General features: G+C 33.3%; 1 protein-coding gene across 1 annotated transcript; it reads left to right on the forward strand.

Annotated features, from left to right (window-relative positions):
* Positions 1-2,547: 2,547 nt before the first annotated feature.
* Positions 2,548-21,727, forward strand: LOC142231630 (nucleoside hydrolase). The gene is made up of 6 exons (XM_075302264.1): positions 2,548-2,895; positions 14,823-15,253; positions 20,097-20,276; positions 20,346-20,472; positions 20,876-21,018; positions 21,090-21,727. The coding sequence occupies exons 2-6, from the start codon at positions 15,059-15,061 to the stop codon at positions 21,492-21,494; spliced, it is 1,050 nt and encodes a 349-aa protein (XP_075158379.1). The 5' UTR covers positions 2,548-2,895; positions 14,823-15,058; the 3' UTR covers positions 21,495-21,727.
* Positions 21,728-21,898: the final 171 nt, after the last annotated feature.

Genomic DNA, 21,898 nt, shown 5'->3' on the forward strand with positions numbered 1-21,898 from the left:
TTATGAAATATCAAAAAACAAGGAAGAAAATTCGGATTTTTCAATTCCATGTAAGGTATTTTTAAAGGGTTTTACAAATTTGCCAAATTCTCAATTAATTACATAAGGGAACAATGGTTCTATTGATTAAGAACTGAATATTGTTTTTAAGGTTATTTGGGACGTTGAATCAAAATCTGCACTTGGTTCGTTAAGGCATTTCCGCTACATATATTAGAATAACTTGAAAACGGTTCATCATATTAAATTAAGAAAAAAAAAAACTCCCAAACAATACTCTCTTTAAGCCGTGCTTACATTGTTTTTAAGTTTTCCAAGTCAATTATTATTGGTCATATCATTCATCAATATTTGGAAATGCGGAAGCTCTGTGCAAAATGGGTGCCGCGCGAGCTCCCATTTGACCAACCACAACAACGTGTTGATGATTCTGAGCGGTGTTTGCAGCTGTTAAATCGTAATACACGAGTTTTTCCGTCGATATGTGACAATGTATGAAACATGGCTCCATCACTACACTCCTGAGTCCAATCGACGGTCGGCTGAGTGGACAGCGACCGGTGAACCGTCTCCGAAGCATGGAAAGACTCAAAAGTCCGCTGGCAAAGTAATGGCCTCTGTTTTTTGGGATGCGCATGGAATAATTTTTATCGATTATCTTGAGAAGGGAAAAACCATCAACAGTGACTATTATATGGCGTTATTGGAGCGTTTGAAGGTCGAAATCGCGACAAAACGGCCCCATATGAAGAAGAAAAAAGTGTTGTTCCACCAAGACAACACACCGTGCCACAAGTCATTGAGAACGATGGCAAAAATTCATGAATTGGGCTTCGAATTGCTTCCCCACCCACCGTATTCTCCAGATCTGGCCCCCAGCGACTTTTTCTTGTTCTCAGACCTCAAAAGGATGCTCGCATGGAAAAAATTTGGCTGCAATGAAGAGGTGATCGCCGAAACTGAGGCCTATTTTGAGGCAAAACAGAAGGAGTACTACCAAAATGGTATCAAAAAATTGGAAGGTCGTTATAATCGTTGTATCGCTCTTGAAGGGAACTGTGTTGAATAATAAAAACGAATTTTGACAAAAAAATGTGTTTTTCTTTGTTAGACCGGGGACTTATCAGCCAACCTGTTATTTATCAGAGTTTGATTAAAAAGTTAATTGTATCAATTAATATTTTAATTAAAACTTTAACAATTTTTAATCATTGGCTTAATTAAATAATTTTTTCTATCTTGATTAAAAAGTTAATTACATCAATTAATTTATTAATTGAAAATTTTCTAACTTCAATCAACTTTTTAATTATAAATATTTTGCTGATTTTTTTGCTGTGTAATTGATAGTCAAACCGTGGGGACGAGAAATTCAACTCAAATATGTTTGCTTTTTTGTGTACGCTCAAAATTAATACCAAATACATTATTCAACGAAATAACGGGTGGTTATATTATAAGGGCCGATGTTGAATGTGAACCACACCTAAACGCCAAGTTTTTTTTCCGAATTTTATTTGACATTTCTATATTTCTGTCTTATTCAATTTGAACCATGGAGAGATACACAATCCAACAACGTGTTAAATGGTTCCAAGAAATGGCAACATTAGATGATCAATTTTCGAAGAAAATCATCTTCAGTGATGAGGCACATTTTCACCTCAGTGGATTCGTCAATAAACCGAATTGCCGTATTTGGGCGAATGAGAATCCAAGAGTTATTGTCGAAAAACCAATGCACCCACAAAGAGTGCCTGTTTGGTGCGGTTTATGGGCTGGCGGCATCATCGGGCCGTATTTTTTCCAAAATGAGGCCGGTCGGGCAGTTACAGTGAATGGTGTTCGCTATCGTGAGATGATAACGGACTTTTTATTGCCCGAATTGGAAGATATGGATGTGGACGAGATGGGGTTTCAGCAGGACGGTGCCACATGCCACACAGCTAACGAAACAATGGCTCTTGTGCGCAACAAATTCAATGGCCGTGTTATCTCACGTAATGGCGATGTCAATTGGCCGCCAAGATCATGTGATTTGACACCGTTGGACTTTTTTCTTTGGAATTATTTGAAAGAAAAGGTGTACGTCGATAAGCCAGCAACAATTCGGCACATTAACGGCATAAAACCTCCATTATGCCTCAGCGTCATCGAAAATTTGGACCATCGGATGAAGGTGTGCCACCGAGGTCGCGGCGCCCATTTGGCCGATATTTTGTTCCATACATAATTGAGTAATACCAATATATCATAATAAAATAAAATTACAATAATTTCCTAAATAGTTTGTGTTTTATTCAAAATCAACATCGGCCTTTGAAATTTTAATCACCCTTTATATTTAGTTTGTGATTAAAGGTACAATACATTTAATTTTGCCATCACTATTTTGTATTGCTATTACATACTTCTCAATAGAACTCTCTCTCTATTTTATTTCTTCTGTTGTAGTTGTCCATATTTTGTTGTTGTGAAGCATTCTCGCTGTCGTCATCCTTAACAGCTGGTATGTCAGACGGGCCGTTTAGTTGTGAAGAAGAGAGAAAAAGAGTTTTTTGTGGTTCATTGCTTTGGTTAGTCGGCCAATCGCGCTGTCGGTGAATAAACTTTGGATTTATTTCCAATAGAATTTGTTTATATTTTCTATATGAATTCTGTGAATTTTTGAAGTGTAAATAAATTAACTATATAAACAACGAGCAAAAAAGAAAAGAATAATATAATTCAAATTAAATATATTTGCATAGAATTCACATTTATTAACAAGAAGGCATAACAAACATATCGCCGGCAAAGTTGTGTAGTGCTATACAAATTTATTTCGCTTTCCTCTTTTTGTGTTTTGTTTACTAAGGATTTATTGTGAAAATCATATGCTGTAAATTTGCGAAGGTAAGTAAATCGGTTTTGTGTATACTAATTCCTTCCAAAAATATCTAGAAGTAGCAGTGGAACAATAGTAAAATCATCTACTAGAAGAGTTCACACAGTCATTCGGAATACAGTAAAACCTACATTTTTTCAACATTTGACAGATGTCCACTTATGACAGGTTATTTTTAATGTGATAATATAGCAAAACTTCTCACTTCTGAGAGGTTTAATATTTTCAGAGTATGTAAGTTTGAGAGGTTTCACTGTAGTATAAAGCATAATTCGAATTTTCAATTGAATACAATGCTTAGCTTTCTGCAGATTTAGTTCAATAATGCTCATATCTAGGGTGCCCAAAATCGACACTGATTAACTGGATTCCATTGCAAAATCGGATAGAAGAAAAATTGACATTATTGGTTAAAGACTAGATCTAACTAACTAAGATATGGTTTAATATCAGCATGTGCCAGTATAGTCTTGATTGAGTTTTAAAAAATATTCAATTAAAAATTTAATTGATTCAACAATTTTTTTACTTTAATCAAACATCATTCTTTGTGAATGATGATTAATAATATTATCAATTTTTTAATTGAATCAATTAATTTTTTAATTGACTTTGAATTAATTTTTTAATTGATACTATCATTTTTGTGGTTGAAGACATTTCATTTAAAAATTAATTGGATCAACTAATTTCGTGATTGAAGACAATAAATTTTATTTTGAGTGTGTCTGCGATGGGTCACAGAATTTTGGGAAAATTCTACCTTCGTACCTTCCGGTATTATTATAGTACCTACGGAGTTGGCTAATAATCAATAACGTACGGTATCGATTTGAGCGTGTATGGTAATAATTTTTCTATGTGTGTACTAGAGGTGTGCACGTGATTAATAGTTTACTCACGCTCACGCACACTCACGACTGAAAAATCAAACTCACGCACACTCACGAAAAGAAAATTTGTACTCACGCACGAAAACGTCGTGACTCACGAAAATACCGTGACTCACGAAAAATATCGTGACTCACGAATAATTTTATCATTAATTTACCTTACCGAAGTGTCTGAAAACATGAGCATTATTACAATCGAGAGTGTTATTAAACTCTTAACATCCCAGGTGTCACTAAAATTGTAATTGAATTTAACTCTTAAGCGTTTTATATTGGTGAGCAGGAATATTTTTGTGAGTGTAATTCGATACTCACGCACACTCACGAAGATATTATTTTCGTGACTCACGCTCATGCACGACATTTTGGTTTGTTAATCACGCACACTCACGCTGTTGTCATGAGCGTGACTCACGCACGAATCACGAAAATTTTCGTGAGTCACGAATAGTTCGTGTCACGTGCACACATCTAGTGTGTACCGTTCGTTCGAAATTGCTTTCATTCGGATAGCAGAAATATACTGTAAATTCGGACATATAGTAATCACGGTTGTCACTCGTGCCAAAAATATATACTAATTTTGAGAAAAATTTAAAATAAAAACTTATTTTGCAACATTGTATTTCTCTGGCAACTTTTCTCAAAATTTTATTTCTATAGAAAATTTTCTCAAAATTTTATTTCTATAGAAAATTTTCTCAAAATTTTATTTCTATAGAAATGGTTCACAAAATTTTATTACAGTAGAAAATTTTCTCAAAACTTTATTTCTATAACAATTTTTTTCAGAATATTATTTCTATAGAAAATGTTGTCAAAATTTTTTTCTATAGAAAATTTTGTCAAATTTTTTTTTTTAGAAAAATTTTGTAAAAATTTTATTTCTATAGAAAATGTCAAAATTTTATTTCTAAAGAAATATTTGTCAAAATTTTACTTCTACAAATTTGTGAAGATTTTATTTGTATAGAAAATGTTGGCAAAATTTTGTTTCTAAAGTAATTTTTCTCAAAATTTAATTTCTACAGAAAATTTTGTCGAGATTTTATATCTATAGAAAATATTGTCAAAATTTTATATCTAGAGAAAATTTTGCCAAAATTTTCTTTCGTTGTTGTTGTTGTTTTTGATTTCAGCTAAAAACCATGCATTGACTAAACTACAAGTGTAGCTTAACCAACAGAGGAAAAGTATGCTTGTCGAATTTATTTGGGCAAAGCCCTATAGACTGCAAGATGGTTGGATGTACAGCTGTTTCGGAATTACCACATTCCTCATCAGCATACTCTATGTGCAGCAAAACTATCAACCTCACTAAACCCAAAGTGAACCACACTTGAATCCACCGAAAAAAAGGTTTAAGATAATCGGATTTTGCCGAAATAAATCTTTGTACAAACATTTCTCTTTTCCTTTTATTTCTATATAAAATTTAGTAAAAATTTTATTTCTTGTCAAAATTGTATTTCTATATAAAATTGTATTTCTACAGAAAATTTTGTCGAGATTTTATATCTATAGAAAATATTGTAAAAATTTTATATATAGAGAAAATTTTGCCAAAATTTTCTTTCGTTTTTGTTGTTTTTGATTTCAGCTTAAAACCATGCATTGACTAAACTACAAGTGTAGCTTAACCAACAGAGGAAAAGAATGTTTGTCAAATTTATTTGGGCAAAGCCCTATAAACTGCAAGATGGTTGGATGGACGCACGTTTCGGAATTACCACATTCCTCATCAGCATGCTCTACTTGCAGCAAAACTATCAACCAATTATCAGAATAAATTCAGTCAGTTCATTAAACCCAACAATGAACCATGATTAAAGAACAAAACCAACAATAATAACCAACAAAACGAATGAAAAAAGAGGAAGCACGCTCAAAATAAACCCAGCCAACTCCACTCAAATCGATGATTTGACGGTGGCAAAGGTAAAGAGATATGTTTGTACGGCTTTATTTCGGCATAAGCCGGCTATCATGTAAAACCTTTTTTCGTTTGTAGTTTAGTCAATGCATAGTTTTGAGCTGAAATCAAAAACAACAACATTGATTAAAGAACAAAACCAACAATAACAAAACAAAACGAAATTTTTTTTCTATAGAAAATTTTGTCAAAATTTTATTTCTATAGAAAATTTCGTCAAAATGTTATTTCTATAGAAAATTTCGTCAAAATTTTATTTCTATAGACAATATTGTCAAAATTTTATATCTAGAGAAAATTTTGCCAAAATTTGTCAAAATGTTATTTCTATAGAAAATTTCGTCAAAATGTTATTTCTATAGAAAATTTCGTCAAAATTTTATTTCTATAGAAAATTTTTTCAAAATTTGAAAATTAAAGTAACTATTTTATACTCGTATAAAATTACAAGACTTTTCACCTGAGGGATGAATTATTATAAATGATTAACTAATAGTTAGGGATGACATTCGGAATATCCCGAAATTCCGGTATTTTAGTGATCCCGAAAAAAAATAATCCCAATTTATTAAAATTGTGGTTTTTAAGGGTTTTTTTTATTAATAAATTGGAGTCTTCATTCAGTGTTAACGACCTTTAGATTTCATACCTAATAAATTGAGTTAATATTTATTTAACATTTATGGTAAATTGAAATACTTTTAAAGAAATCGAAACTATTTATATTTAGAATGTGAAAAACCTATATATGATTTTCCATTATATATTGTTACTGTAGTATAGATAGGGGGGCTATAGCCCCCCTGGTTAAAAATGGCTAGATAGGGCAATGCCGACTAGTGTCGAATATGAGAGTTATTCCTCATCTGCTTCTTATATCGGCAAAGATATAAGATCGGATTTAACTAATGAAACTTTGGATGCATTGATATTTTTAATAAGTTTCTTAAAACAAGGGTGCGAAAATATTCTTAGTGTAAAGAAAATCCTTAAAATCGTTTGTTGAATACGAGAACAATATGAATTACTTTTTATTTCTTTCAATATGTTCACGCAAAAAAATAATTCTTTCCTCCCAAACGAAATTTTAGACAAACAAAGTTCGTTTCTCATTTGCTTTTCGCTGTAAGGAAGTGTATTTGGAAGAAAAGTATATACTTTTTGTGATAAACGTTTATCCTTTTCCAGGATGTAAAAACAATTTCATAAAGACTAGCTCAAAAAAAAAAACATTATTTTCTTGCTAATTGCATTGTCCCTCACATCTTTCTCACATCCACGAGGATTTTTAGTTCTTAACACCTTTTCCTGTAATACCAACAATGTAGAAGAAATTATACGATTTTATAAATTTTTAAACTTTTTTACCTTTCGCCTGGACGGAGAATCGAACCGCGGACCATGCACATTGTAAGCCAACACACTAACCACTGAGCTATGTACCTGTTATGGTCATCAATAGATAAATATCCATATAAGTTATATTTATATAGCATAGCTTGCGGCGCCCACGAACCGAATAAACAAAGTTTATTTAACAGAAACAAACATTTAGTTTGGCCTATCGCTATAGTTGCCCTTCCATTTTATTTTCGAATCATATATTGAGATAGTTTTTTTTTTTTTCAAACGTTCCATTCTATACAATAATCAATTCTTGTTATGTAAATGACACATCCATTTCTCTATATGTACGTGTCACAACCAATATCCGTTCAAACTAATTTATATTTTTAACGTGACTTTGGCGGAAAAATATCCCAAGGGATTGTAACCCGATACAGAAGATATTTTCCATACAACAAATTCTAATTATTTTTAATGTACCATGTTAACAGATAGAGACTTTGATTTCATATTGCCATCAATGTATAGATTAGAGGAAATTAAACTATTAAACTATTATTGTCACAATATCATTCTTATTGTTGAGAACATGGTATAAAAGTGCTCACTAAAGATTATTGGACATTTTATAATAAAAAGGTAAAGACCTCCTGAACGATCTGTTCTGTTTATGTTTTTATGACAGCACCTTCACCCAAGCATTGGCAATAATTAAACAAATAGTAAAACTATTTGATTACAAATTGTTCTAACCCTTTGAACTTATTTTTACTTTTTTTAACAATCTTATCAGATTATAAATGTAATTCATGGTCATATTACTTGACGACAACGACTTGAGCTAAAATCGCCTCCAGAAATCTTCCCTCACATATTAATTCATTTATTACGTTTTTTTTTTGTGTACTATCGTCATCATTGCAGTGTAGTTTCTTTACTCTTAATAAAGTACGTGTGTATGTGTAAGTAAAATTGTGAAAATTTAGTATTGTTATAAAATGTTTTTTTTTTTTTGTGTTAAATTATTATATGAGTGAGCCAATAAAGGGAAGTGAGAAAGCCGTACCATATGAATGTAAAGGAAAGGGGACAAGTTAGGTTATAATATTCAGGAAGGTTTTACTTGCAAAGGTTTTGTTGAATTACTCATACACGCAAAGAAAAAAACGTTTTTCTTTTGTTAGAGTTTTTTGAATTGCTTCGAAAATTTTAAACTTTTATCACCAAAAAAATTCGTTCGTTACAAAATTTTTATTTTTTCAATAAAAAAAGTTATTTTTGAAATAACAACGCAGTCCATTTCGTTTATATCAAACACTGTTCTTTTCTGACTTTAGGTCTTTAATAAGACACATTTTACAGTTCAAAATTTAATATAGTACAATGTAATGTTGAACATTTTTTCGGAATCTTCCGAATATATCTGGAATATATGTAAAAAAAAAAACTAAAGCAAAAAAAACTTTGGCCGAAGCAGGGATCGAACCTACGACCCTTGGCATGAGAGTCGGACGTAGCTACCACTGCTCCACGGTGCCAAACTAAATGTTTGTTTCTGTTAAATAAACTTTGTTTATTCGGTTCGTGGGCGCCGTAAGCTATGCTATATAAATATAACTTATATTGATATTTATCTATTGATGACCATAACAGGCATGGTCCGCGGTTCGATTCTCCGTCCAGGCGAAAGGTAAAAAAAATTTTAAAAATTTATAAAATCGTATAATTTCTTCTACATTGTTGGTATTACAGGAAAAGGTGTTAAGAACTAAAAATCCTCGTGGATGTGAGAAAGATGTGAGGGACAATGCAATTAGCAAGAAAATAATGTTTTTGTTTTTTGAGCTAGTCTTTATGAAATTGTTTTTACATCCTGGAAAAGAATAAACGTTTATCACAAAAAGTATATACATTTCTTCCAAATACACTTCCTTACAGCGAAAAGCAAATGAGAAACGAACTTTGTTTGTCTAAAATTTCGTTTGGGAGGAAAGAATTATTTTTTTGCGTGTACTTACTGCCAATATTTTTGAATATTTAAGTTAGATAACTTCCCAGCAAGATCTTCCAAAAATGTCGCTTGAATCCCCAATCTGTGATCCGGAAGTAGTGCACGCTTGGATCATATCCAATGAATTTTACATGGGCTTTTCATAGGACGGAAGTCCTCCGTCTTTTTGATCCTTTGCATTGCTTTAGAAGTTTTGCATTGAGAGTTCATTTGAATGGAGAAATCAAAAAAAAAAAAAAAAAAAACTAAAACAACTATTTTTTCACCAATTTGACTTTTTGCTTTTATCATTATTTTTTAGTAAGTATTTAGTATTTTCTTATTATCTATTTTTTACAATTTGGAATACTTTTTCGCTCCCACCAAGGCGTGAACCTGGGTTTGTTGGCACAATAACAGATCGCCTTAGCACACTCAGCCATAAACACCATTGAAGACGAAGTGTCGCCATTGAAAACGAAGTGATCGCCATATGACACTTAAAATTTCATTAGAAATAAAATTATGACAAAATTTTCTATAGAAATAAAATTTTGACAAAATTTTCTATAGAAATACAATTTTGACAAGAAATAAAATTTTGACAAAATTTTATATAGAAATAAAAGGAAAAGAGAAATGTTTGTACAAAGATTTATTTCGGCAAAATCCGACAATCTTAAACCTTTTTTCGGTCGGTTCAAGTGTGGTTCACTTTGGGTTTAGTGAACTACTCGAATTTATTCTGATAATTGGTTGATAGTTTTGCTGCACATAGAGGATGCTCATGAGGAGTGTGGTAATTCCGAAACGTGCGTCCATCCAACCATCTTGTAGTCTATAGGGCTTTGCCCAAATAAATTTGATAAACATTCTTTTCCTCTGTTGGTTAAGCTACTCTTGTAGGTTAGTCAACGCAATGGTTTTTAAGCTGAGATCAAAACAACAAATACGAGGGCAGTTCGGAAACTTCTTAGCCTAGCACAAAAACAGAAAAAAGGTAAGTGTTTTGGAAACTTCCATCTCTGTTATGAACACATGTTAAATTCTGTTTCGATGTGGCAACACCTCCATATAGAAACAGGTTTTCAAAAGAGATGCATCCGCAATTTTTTTACAATGGAAAAATTAGAAATGCGTGCTGTCATTAAATATTTACATAAAAAAGGTTTATCGGGACAAGAAATTCATAATGATATAGTGAATGTGTTAGGTGAAAGTGCTCCCTTATATGCAACAGTAAAAAATTGGGTTGCTGAATTTAAACGTGGTCGTACAAGCATTGAAGATGAACCACGTAGTGGACGTCCAAAAACAGCAACAACAACGGAAATTGTAGCCAAAGTGCATGATATGGTATTAAATGATCGACGAATAAAAGTGCGTGAAATTGCTAATATCATGGGCATCTCAAATGATCGAGTCCATTTAATTTTGCATGAAGAACTACAGATGAAAAATCTTTCTGCAAGATGGGTGCCGCATTTGTTAACAGTCGATCAATAACGCATAAGAATGAACATTTCTCAAGCTTGTTTGGATCGTTTTAAGCGAAATAAAATGGATTTTAAGCATCGTTTCCAGAGACAAAAGAACAATCCAAGCAATGGACTGAAGCTGGAGGAAGTACCCCAAAGAAAGCAAAAACAATTCAATCGGCTGGTAAGGTTATGGCAACGGTTTTTTGGGACTTCAAAGGTATTTTATTGATTGACTATCTGCAAAAGGGTAAAACAATAAATTCAGAGTACTATTGCAACCTTTTGGATCAATTAAATGTACAAATTCGAGAAAAACGTCCTGGATTACAACACAAAAAAATAATTTTTCATCAAGAAAACGCACCAGCGCACAAGAGTGTTTTAACAATGGCTAAAACCAACGAATTAAAGTACGAGTTGCTTGACCACCCACCTTATTCTCCTGATTTAGCTCCCAGTGTCTTTTACTTGTTCCTAAATTTAAAAAAAAATTCCTTGCTGGCAAGCGTTTTACCACAAATGAAGATGTAATTACAGTTGTAAACCACTATTTTGAAGACCTTGAGGAAAACTATTTTAATCAAGGGATAGAATTGCTAGAAAAGCGTTGAACTAAGTGCATTGAAGTTTCAGGAGATTATATTGAAAAATAAAAATATTTTTGAAAAACTAACTATTCACTTTCATTGATAGGCTAAGAAGTTTCCGAACCGCTCTCGTATGATTGAAGTACAATCCAGCAATAGAAAAACAAAACGAAATAAAATTTTGACAAAATTTTTTATAGAAATAAATTTTGACAAAATTTTTTATAGAAATAAAATTTTGACAAAAATTTTTATAGAAATAAAATTTTGACAAAAATTTTTATAGAAATAAAATTTAAAAAAAAATTTTTCTATAGAAATAAAATATTCGATAGAAACAAAAATTTTACAACGTTTTCTATAGAAATAAAATCTTAACAAAATTTTCTATAAAAATAAAATGTTGACAACATTTTTTATAAAATAAAATTTTGACAAAATTTTCTATATAAATAAAATTTTGACAAAATTTTCTATAGAAATAAAATTTTGACAAAATTTTCTATAGAAACAAAATTTTTACAAAGTTTTCTATAGAAATAAATTTTTTACAAAATTTTCTATAGAAATAAAATTTTGACAAAATTTTCTGTAGAAATACAATTTTGAGAAAATTTTCTATAAAAATAAATTTGAGAAAATTTTCTATAGAAATTAAATTTTGACAAAATTTTTTATAGAAATAAAATTTTGACAAAAATTTCTATAGAATACAATTTTGAGAAAATTTTCTATAAAAATAAAATTTTGATAAAATTTTCTATAGAAACAAAATTTTGACAAAATTTTCTATAGAAATAAAATTTAGACAAAATTTTTTATAGAAATAAAATTTTGACAAAATTTTCTATAGAAATACAATTCTGAGAAAATTTTCTATAAAAATAAATTTGACAAAATTTTCTATAGAAATAAATTGTTACAAAATTTTCTATAGAAATAAAATTTAGACAAAATGTTTTATAAAAATAAATTTATGAGAAAATTTTCTATAAAAATAAAATTTTGACCAAATTTTCTATAGAAATAAAAGTTTGAGAAAATTTCCTATTAAAATAAAATTAAAAAATGAAATATAATTTTGACAAAATTTTCTATAGAAATAAAATCTTAACAAAATTTTCTATAGAAATAAATTTTTACAAAATTTTCTATAGAAATAAAATTTAGACAAAATGTTTTATAAAAATAAATTTATGAGAAAATTTTCTATAAAAATAAAATTTTGACCAAATTTTCTATAGAAATAAAAGTTTGAGAAAATTTCCTATTAAAATAAAATTAAAAAATGAAATTTTGAGAAAATTTTCTATAAAAATAAAATTTTGCAAAATTTCCTATAGAAATAAAATTTTGACAAAATTTTCTATAGAAATGATATTTTGACAAAATTTTCTATAGAAATAAAACATATCTGGCGTTTTCTTTTCAATGAATCTATTAATCATGGTCCTTAATCTAAATCTGTCCATAAAACTCGATTAATAATTGTAAAATTAGATATAATGCATTTGGACGTTAATTGCCTGTTTCGGTATCAGGCTAACATTAAATATGACAAAATTTGTTATAGAAATAAAATTTTGACAAAATTTTCTATTGGAATATAATTTTGATAAAATTGTCTATAGAAATAGAATTTTGAAAAAAAAATGGATAGAAATAAAATTTTGACAAAATATTCTATAGACATAGAATCTTGACAAAAGTTTCTATAGAAATAAAATTTTGACAAGATTTTCTATACATTGGTACACGGATGAAAAAGACTGTTTTTCATATGTTTGGCTATAAACATTATATGTTTGGAACACAAATTTTTAAACACAATATTTTTGAGTACAAGCATATAATGTTCATAAACTAGCATAACATGTTTGGGACATATATGTTAATATGTTAGAACATATTATGTTTGGGACATAAAATGTTTTTAAATATAATATGCTTGGATGCAAACATATATTAATTTAGAAATAGTCTATAAACATATATGTGTTTAGTAGCTTGGAGCGCTATTTAACAGGGAGCGATATTGAATTAAGTTGGTGGTTGTTGCTTGTTATTACAAAATTTACATTTTATTTTTCCTTGGGCAATTGGTCAGCTACTTCTTTGATCCTTACAAACTGTGTGGTCCGCTGTTCGAATCCCCGTCCGGCAAAAGGTAAAATTAAAATAAAAAAAATTGAATAATTTCTTCTACAATGTTTGTATTACAGAAAAAGGTGCTAAGAACTAAAAAAATGTCTTGGAAGTGAGAAAGATGTGGGGGAATATACAATTAGGCAGAAACAAAATTTTGAGCATTCAGGTCGAAAACCTATGTTGTTAGCACCTATATTACCTGTTTATTTTCATAATTCATTATGATTGTAAATATATAAATAAATAAATAAAATTTTGAGCACAATTTTTTTTGGGAGAATTTTTTTAAGCATATTTTTGGGTGCAAAATGCTTCCAAACATATTATATGTTCACAAAATAACATATTGTTTTTTGGAAGACAACATTATTGAATTTGGATGCAAAAATACAAAATGTTTGGAACTTAGACTACCCAAACATATATTGTTTAGACCAATATGCTTTCAAACATATTATATATTGGTAGAGATCAAACATATAAATGTTTGGGCAATACCCAAAAATGTATATGCTTGAAGCAAAATATGTTTGGGAGTATATGTTACAGAAGCGATTTTTTATGAGGGTGTAGAAAAATGCTTAGTTTTCGATAACAGAATTTCGTTATAAGAATCACCATTTGATTTCAGAAAAGAAAAGACCATAAGTGCTTACACTGAAAAAAAAGCATGTCCGGTTCCAAAGATTTTGTCTTTACTTTAAAAATTTTGGTATTGATTCCGAGCCAAAGAAGCGGAGAATACAAGTAAGGATACTTTTAAGACACAATTCTCTTTTAAATTTGGGTTTTGTGTACGTGCTTCTAGGAAGCAAATTTGAATTTTTCGCTTTTTCAGCTGTTTTCCTTCATATGCTATCAAAGTTCTTTAAAAACGAGTTAACAATAACTTTATTTTCCAAATTAAGGCTCGACTTCCAGTAAAAATTATGCTATGTTTCAAGTAAAAAACGTCTTTAAAATAAAGTGTTGAAAAACATGTCCTATATTTGAACGATTTTTTGCTTTGCAGTGAAGATGCAAAAAGACAACAAATTTAAAGACAATTTCATTAAATTCAAAGAATTTTTCTGAATTATTAAAGTCAAGTTGACATTAGCCTAAACATTTTTTCTTTCATGTTATGATACCCATTTTTAAGTAAAATCACGTAATTATAAGGACAATACGACTTCATTGAAAAGTTTATCGACTTTTGGAGAAGGAAAAAATCTTTATATTAGAGAAATGCGTCTTCTATGCTAAGCAAAATTTGCATTCGTATTTTAAAGACATGAAATCTTTGACCTCACGACAATATTTTTTTCACTGTACTTTGAACGCTTATTTAAATTCATTTTCTTTTTCCGATAGTATTGTGCACACCAGGGGCTTTATTCTAAGACGACCCTGCACTAGGCTAACATACTACTACCCTAATTTGAATGTTATACTACGCTTATCGTTAAAATTTATTTATGACATAATAGGCGATAAACCTACAATCAAGCGCTCTCCCGCCTTTGATAATGACTGAACGAATGATTTTATTTGATTTTCTGTTTCCCCTTTTTCAGATATCGCTTTTGCAGATGGCCTTGAAGACACATTGTGATAATTATTTTTCAATAGCAAATACTATTTAATCAAACTGTTACCTGTGGCCAAATTAGCTGAAATTCAATACCATCAGTCAATATAAGGGAAAGAAATTCCATGGAATTTCATCTTCCCTTCGTACGCAAAGAGGCATTTAGGATTTTTAACTAAAACGGCGTGTGTGTGCAATTTGCACTTGCAGACCCTTCGAATCATGAGCTCAAATTATGTGATATTTGACTGTGATGGTGGTAGTGATGATGCCTGGGCATTGTTATTGCTACTGAAAGCAGAAGCTGAAAAACAGTTGGTCCTTTTGGGCATAACGATATGTGGCAGTGGCAATACAACTCTACACAATGCCGCCTACAATATGCTAAGGATCTTGAAGGCCTGTGGAAGAGATGAGGTAAGTTAGAAATGAGCAAATTAAAAATATTTCAATTTTTTGAAAATTTATTTAAAAAAAATTATAACAGGCTGATTAATTGAAGCCATTACTTATTCCTATCTTTCTGGTAACATACTATCCGCGATGAAAAACGATTCAATCCGTGAGTCGACCCACTTTTTGGCTACCTCATAAAACCGAAAATGATCAGGTCACACGTCATCGATAGCAACAAGTGGTAATCAGAAAGAGAAATGTCTGGGCTATACGCCAGATGGGGTAGGACTTCCCATTGTAATGTTTCCCAATAAGTTTTTACGGGTTTTGCAATATATGGCCGAACATTTTGGTGCTGCAAAATCACCATGTCGTTCCTATCAAAATATTCTGGCCGTTTATCACACAATGCCGGGCTCAATTGAGTTCTATGCAGAGCTCCTGTGAAAGTTTTACACAATTGCAGCACTCGTAGTACACCACACTTAGCTTGTCCCACCAAAAATCAACAGCATAAGTTTTCCATCCATATTTTGTTTTACCGTCGATGTTGAGGCATGACACCTGTAAGGAAAGCTCTTCTCCAGTCTAAGGGAGGGAAAGAAACGTACGACTAGAGAGACAGCTCTCCTTCAGTGTAATAGGGGGGAAAGGTGTAAGGTAAGGGAGGGGAAATTTAACTCACGACCAAAAAGACCGCTCTACTCTAGTATAAAGGGAAATTGTGTAGGGGAAGAAAAGAAACTTACGACTATAGAGACGGCTCTCCTCCATTGTGTAATAGGAACGTACCACTTACGATTAGGGAGACGGTTTTCCTCTAGTATAAGAGGGGTGAATGTGTAATAGGGAAAAGAGGCTTACGACTATAACATAGAGACGGCTCTCCTCCAGTGTAAGAATGGGGAATGTGTATTGGGAAAAGGAGACTTGCGACTAGAGAGACGGCTCTCCTCCAGTGAAGAAGGGGGCAAGGGAGAGGAAAATAAACTCACGACTAGAAAGCCAGATTTCCTCCAGGCGCAATTGTGTAGGGGAAGAAAAGAAATTTACGACTAAAGAGACGACTCTCCTCCATTGTGTAATAGGAACATACCACTTACGATTAGGGAGACGGCTTTCCTCTAGTATAAGAGGGGTGAATGTGTAATGGGGATAAGAGGCTTACGACTATAGAGACGGCTCTCCTCCAGTGTAAGAATGGGGAATGTGTATTGAGAAAAGGAGACTTATGACTAGAGAAACGGCTCTCCTCCAATGTAAGAGGGGGCAATATTTAATGGGAAAAATAGTCTTAATATTAGGGAGTCGGCTCTTCTCCAGTGTAAGAAGGGGGAATGTGTAATGAGAAAAGGAGACTTACGACTAGAGAGACGGCTCTCCCCCAATGTAAGAGGGGTGAAAGGTGTAGGACAAGGCAGAGTAAAATAAATTCACGACTAGAGGGACATCTCTCCTCCAGTATAAGGGGAAATTGTGAAGGGAAAGGAAAGAAACTTATGACCATAGAGACGGCTCTCCTCCATTGTGTAATGGTAACAGACCACTTACGATTAGGGAGACGGCTTTCCTCCAGTATAAGAAGGGTGAATCTGTAATGGGGAAAAGAGACTTACGACAATAGGGACGGTTTCCCTGCAGTGTAAGAGGGGATGATGTGTAATGGGAAAAGGAGACTTAGGGAGTCGGCTCTTCTCAAGTGTAAGAAGGGGGAATGTGTAATGGACACTTACAACTAGAGACAGATTTCCTCCAGCATAACAGTGGGAATGTGTAAGAGGGGGTAATGTGTAATGGGAAAAGGAGACTTACGACTAGAGAGACGGCTCTCCCCCAATGTAAGAGGGGTGAAAGATGTAGGACAAGGCAGAGTAAAATAAATTCACGACTAGAGAGACATCTCTCCTCCAGTATAAGGGGAAATTGTGAAGGGAAAGGAAAGAAACTTAGGACCACAGAGACGGCTCTCCTCCATTGTGTAATGGTAACAGACGACTTACGATTAGGAAGACGGCTTTCCTCCAGTGTAATGGGGAAAATAGGCTTACGACAATAGAGACGGCTTCCTTGCAGTGCAAGAGGGGATAATGTGTAATGGGAAAATAAGACTTAGGGAGTCGGCTCTTCTCAAGTGTAAGAAGGGGGAATGTGTAATGGAGACTTACAACTAGAGATTGATTTCCTCCAGCATAAGAGTGGAAATGTGTATGCGCGAGCTATCGCTGTGGTCGGAAAAAATGTTCGGCCACAGTTCGGTCCTCAAAATAATGCCAGATGTGCCTAAAGGGTAATACGGTCAAAATTTGGTCACTATAAACTTGACGTATTTTTTTAAATTTTGCATTTAAAAAATCTGAACACCCCTCATTTTGAAGGTGTGTGTGTGTAGAATGTTGCTCCTTATTTAATTTTGGAATTCACTCTTCAGTTGTCAAAATGCCGTCCAAGCAAGAAGAGCAGCGTATCAAAATTTTGCTCGCGCATCGCGAAAATCCGAGCTACTCGCACGCAAAGCTGGCAAAATCGGTAAAAGTTGTCAAATCAACCGTTACAAATGTAATTAAAGTGTTTGGGGAACGTTTGTCGACAGCCAGGAAGTCTGGATCGGGGGGAAATCGAAAACCGGAAGCCGCTGAGACGACAAAGAGAGTTGCCGGTAGTTTCAAGCGAAACCCTAACCTCTCTCTCCGAGATGCCGCAAATAAGTTGGGTGTATCGTCTACAACCGTGCATCGAGCCAAAAAAACGAGCCGGACTATCGACTTACAAGAAGGTAGTGACTCTAAATCGCGATAATACGACGGCCAAAGCGCGATCCCGGAGGCTGTACACGACGATGCTGACGAAGTTTGACTGCGTGGTAATGGACGACGAAACCTACGTCAAAGCCGACTACAAGCAGCTTCCGGGACAGGAGTTTTATACGGCAAAAGGAAGGGGAAAGGTAGCAGATATTTTCAAGCACATAAAACTGTCAAAGTTCGCAAAGAAATATCTGGTTTGGCAACCCATCTGTATCTGTGGCTTGAAAAGCAGCATTTTCATAGCTTCCGGGACTGTCAACCAAGAAATTTACGTGAAAGAGTGTTTGAATAAACGTCTGCTGCCTTTCCTGAAGAAACACGGTTGTTCCGTACTGTTTTGGCCGGATTTGGCATCTTGCCATTACGGTAAAAAGGCCATGGAGTGGTACACCGCCAACAACGTGCAGGTGGTTCCCAAGGACAAGAACCCTCCCAACACGCCAGAGCTCCGCCCAATTGAGAAATACTGGGCTATTGTCAAGCGGAACCTAAAGAAGACCAAAAAAAACTGCTAAGGACGAGCAGCAGTTCAAGGCAATCTGGCTTTCTGCGACGAAGAAGGTGGACAAGGTGGCTGTACAAAATCTGATGGCAGGTGTCAAGCGTGAGGCCCGGCAATTCGGGTTTGGAAAAGCGAAAGCCTAACTGAATATTTTTCCTGAATTTTGAACTTGAAAAAGAAATTTAATTTTTTAAGTAAACGATTTCACCGATTTACACGCGTTTTCCATTGACCAAATTTTGACCGTATCACCCTTTAACGTAGTGGAGTACACTCTGGCGAAACCACTTTTCGACAAAAAGTTTGAAACTCTAATTCCCAACAGTGAGGCGTGGTGTACACAGACCCCGGGGAATAAAAGATATATAGATTTCTATACTGATGGCTCCAAATTGGATGGACAAGTGTGTTTCGGAGTATATTCTAAAGATCTGGAACTTCGAATAGCGAAAAGATTACCTAATCACTGTAGTGTTTTTCAGGCTGAAATATTTGCAATAAAAGAGGTGGCGAATTGGCTGAGAGGTAATGTTCCAAAAATTGTTGGCATTAACATATATACACAGACAGTCAACCTGCAATAAAATCCTTGGACTCTTTACTCGAAAACGGCCATCGACTGCCGCAAACCTCTCAACGAGATGGCTGAGCAGTACAATATTCACCTAATATGGGTGTGTTATCAAGATTATGCTAGTGTTATCAAGACGTCAGGCGAATTTGCAAAAACTATTGGTGCGAAGTATAATGACTGTCATGATGCGGAGGAAAAGGAATCAATTAAACACCTCTTGTGCAGTCTGGTTGGTTCAACAAAAGAAAATAAAAGAGAAGGTTCAGTGGTTAAAACTAGAAGTGCCCATATGTAATAGGTACTTTTAGTTAAATGTGGTATCACAATGGACTTAATAGTCTAAGTGAGCCTGAAACTTAATCGGGCTGCCACTAACCTAACCTAACCTAACCTAAGAGTGGGAATGTGTAATGGGAAAAAGAAGACTTACCGCGACAGGGACGGCTTTCCTCCAGTGTAAGACGTGGAAATTTGTAATTAGAAAAATCGGATGGAATCAAAGACGCTTTACTAGTTATATAGCTCTCCTCTAGTTAAATACAAAGAGTTGTGAAGGTGTGGGTGGAACTAACCAATCATTTCATAGGCCATGTAAGTTTTTTCTATTAGAAATTCCCAATAGGTTTACATTGCTTGTAAAATTTTTACGAGAGCTAAAAGATCAAAAGATCTGGAACTAGTTCCCGTAGTACCTTAAAGTGATTAGTTCCAATGAACTAGTTTCATCCGGAACTACCCAAGTCTAGGGAATATAAAAATACCAGCAACTGATGAATTTGGTTTGGAAGAAGTTTTCATATTGTTAGTCACACATGCATTGATGATTTGTCGGGAGTAAGCAAACAATTTACGGGAAAAATATTTTTGAGTATTTACTGCTAGTTGAGAGAAATGTCTTCATACGCTTTATAGGACGTGGAGTTCGAGTCTTTATTTGGCAAATTTATACTTCCACCATTAACAATAAAATATTTTTTTTTTTAGATTCCTATCTTTTTGGGTGCTGCCGATCCCGTACTTCGTCCTTTCGACAATGAAAAACGAACAATGTTTCATGGCAAAGATGGATTTGGTGATATCTTGCCACAAGATGAAGATATTGATGTTCAGGAAATGGTTGAAGGAGAACATGCTGTGGCTGCTATACATCAGTTTTGCATAGAGGTAATAATACTTGTACTCCATGTTATTATCATTAATCTTTATTAATCATTGTGCTCCTCTCCGCAATAGAACCCCAAACAAGTAACTGTGATAGCTGTGGGTCCATTAACAAATATTGGTTTGTGCTATTCTATGTATGGACGGGATTTTGCCGAATATGTTAAAGAAATCTATATAATGGGAGGAAATCATCAAGGTAATCATTATAAAAGATATGGCTCGGATTAAAGAATTACAATGAAACATCTCATACATGGACACTCTGAAAACCGAACATCCCTTAAAAGTAGACAATTGTGGACAACTCCCAAATCTGGACAAAATTCAATGAAACATCTCATACATGGACACTCTGAAAACCGAACATCCCTTAAAAGTAGACAATTGTGGACAACTCCCAAATCTGGACAAAATTCTGAGATGTTTCGCTGTATTTAGATGTCCCTGACGATCCTTTTCACTGGCTTATTTGATTCATGATTCAGAACCATTATAACCTAGTTTGTATTAAAGTCATTCTATCCTAAAAGAAAACCAAATACTTGGAAAATAATTGAAAAATCTATTCAAAAATTATATCTCTGTTTCTTTGTTTTAAGGTGTTGGTAATTTTACTCGTGCAGCTGAATTTAATTTTTATTCTGATCCAGAGGCAGCTCATATAGTTTTGACAAAATCAAAATGTCCCATTACAATCCTACCATGGGAACCATGTATGGCAGATAAATTTTTCATTTGTATTGTAAGTTCAAATGACTCCATTGACCCCAACAAAGTTTGATTGATCGATTGATTTAACTCTTCCCTATGCAGAAATGGCGTCTTGAACATTTTGGTCCTCTGGCAGCAAGGGAGAATCCCGCCGTGGAACTATTGAATTCCATTGAAGCTGAACAGTATTTAAAACCAGGATTTAAAGGATGGAATCCTTGTGATGCCATGTTAGTTGCAGCTTTCCTTTTCAAGAGTCGATATGTACGCAAACAAAGTTCCTGGCATTGTATTGTGGATCTTACTGGTCATACGCGTGGACAAATGGTTTTGGATCATTTACAAGAGGTCGATAAGAATCCCAAAAATGTTTGTATCCTTGAATTGGTTGATGCTGAATTCTTTAAAGATGTCGTCGAATGGGGTTGCGGTTTGAGAGAGTTGAAACCCACTATCTTTACGGAGGATGAAAAAGAAAATGTTGCTAAAATGGAAAATGGATGTTAAGTGTGACGGAAATTACCGGTTTAGTTATTATATATAATTTTTATGTTTTGTATATATTTTGAATTGAATGATTTTAGACGACGATTATACCAATCAATTTATAGACCCTGGTTTACAAACTTACCTCTGATAAACTTTTGATATTAAATATTTTGTGACAATTGCCAATAAGTTATTAAGTGATGTTTATATCTACAAAATAAAATATATGCTAAGTATTCGGACAAAGCTAATTCGAAAATTTCTTATTTATTTGGGGCTTAATAAGAAATAGTATCACATAAAAATGTACAGAGAAACTTCTCAGAAGTGGACATCCACGGTCGCCTAAATTTTGTAACAAATATCCTATGAAAATATGGGTCTCTTCAGAATTGAACCCTTTTCAATGTCAAATTTTCAGA

Source organism: Haematobia irritans, chromosome 3 (assembly GCF_050003625.1).
Source record: "Haematobia irritans isolate KBUSLIRL chromosome 3, ASM5000362v1, whole genome shotgun sequence".
NCBI lineage: Eukaryota > Metazoa > Arthropoda > Insecta > Diptera > Muscidae > Haematobia > Haematobia irritans.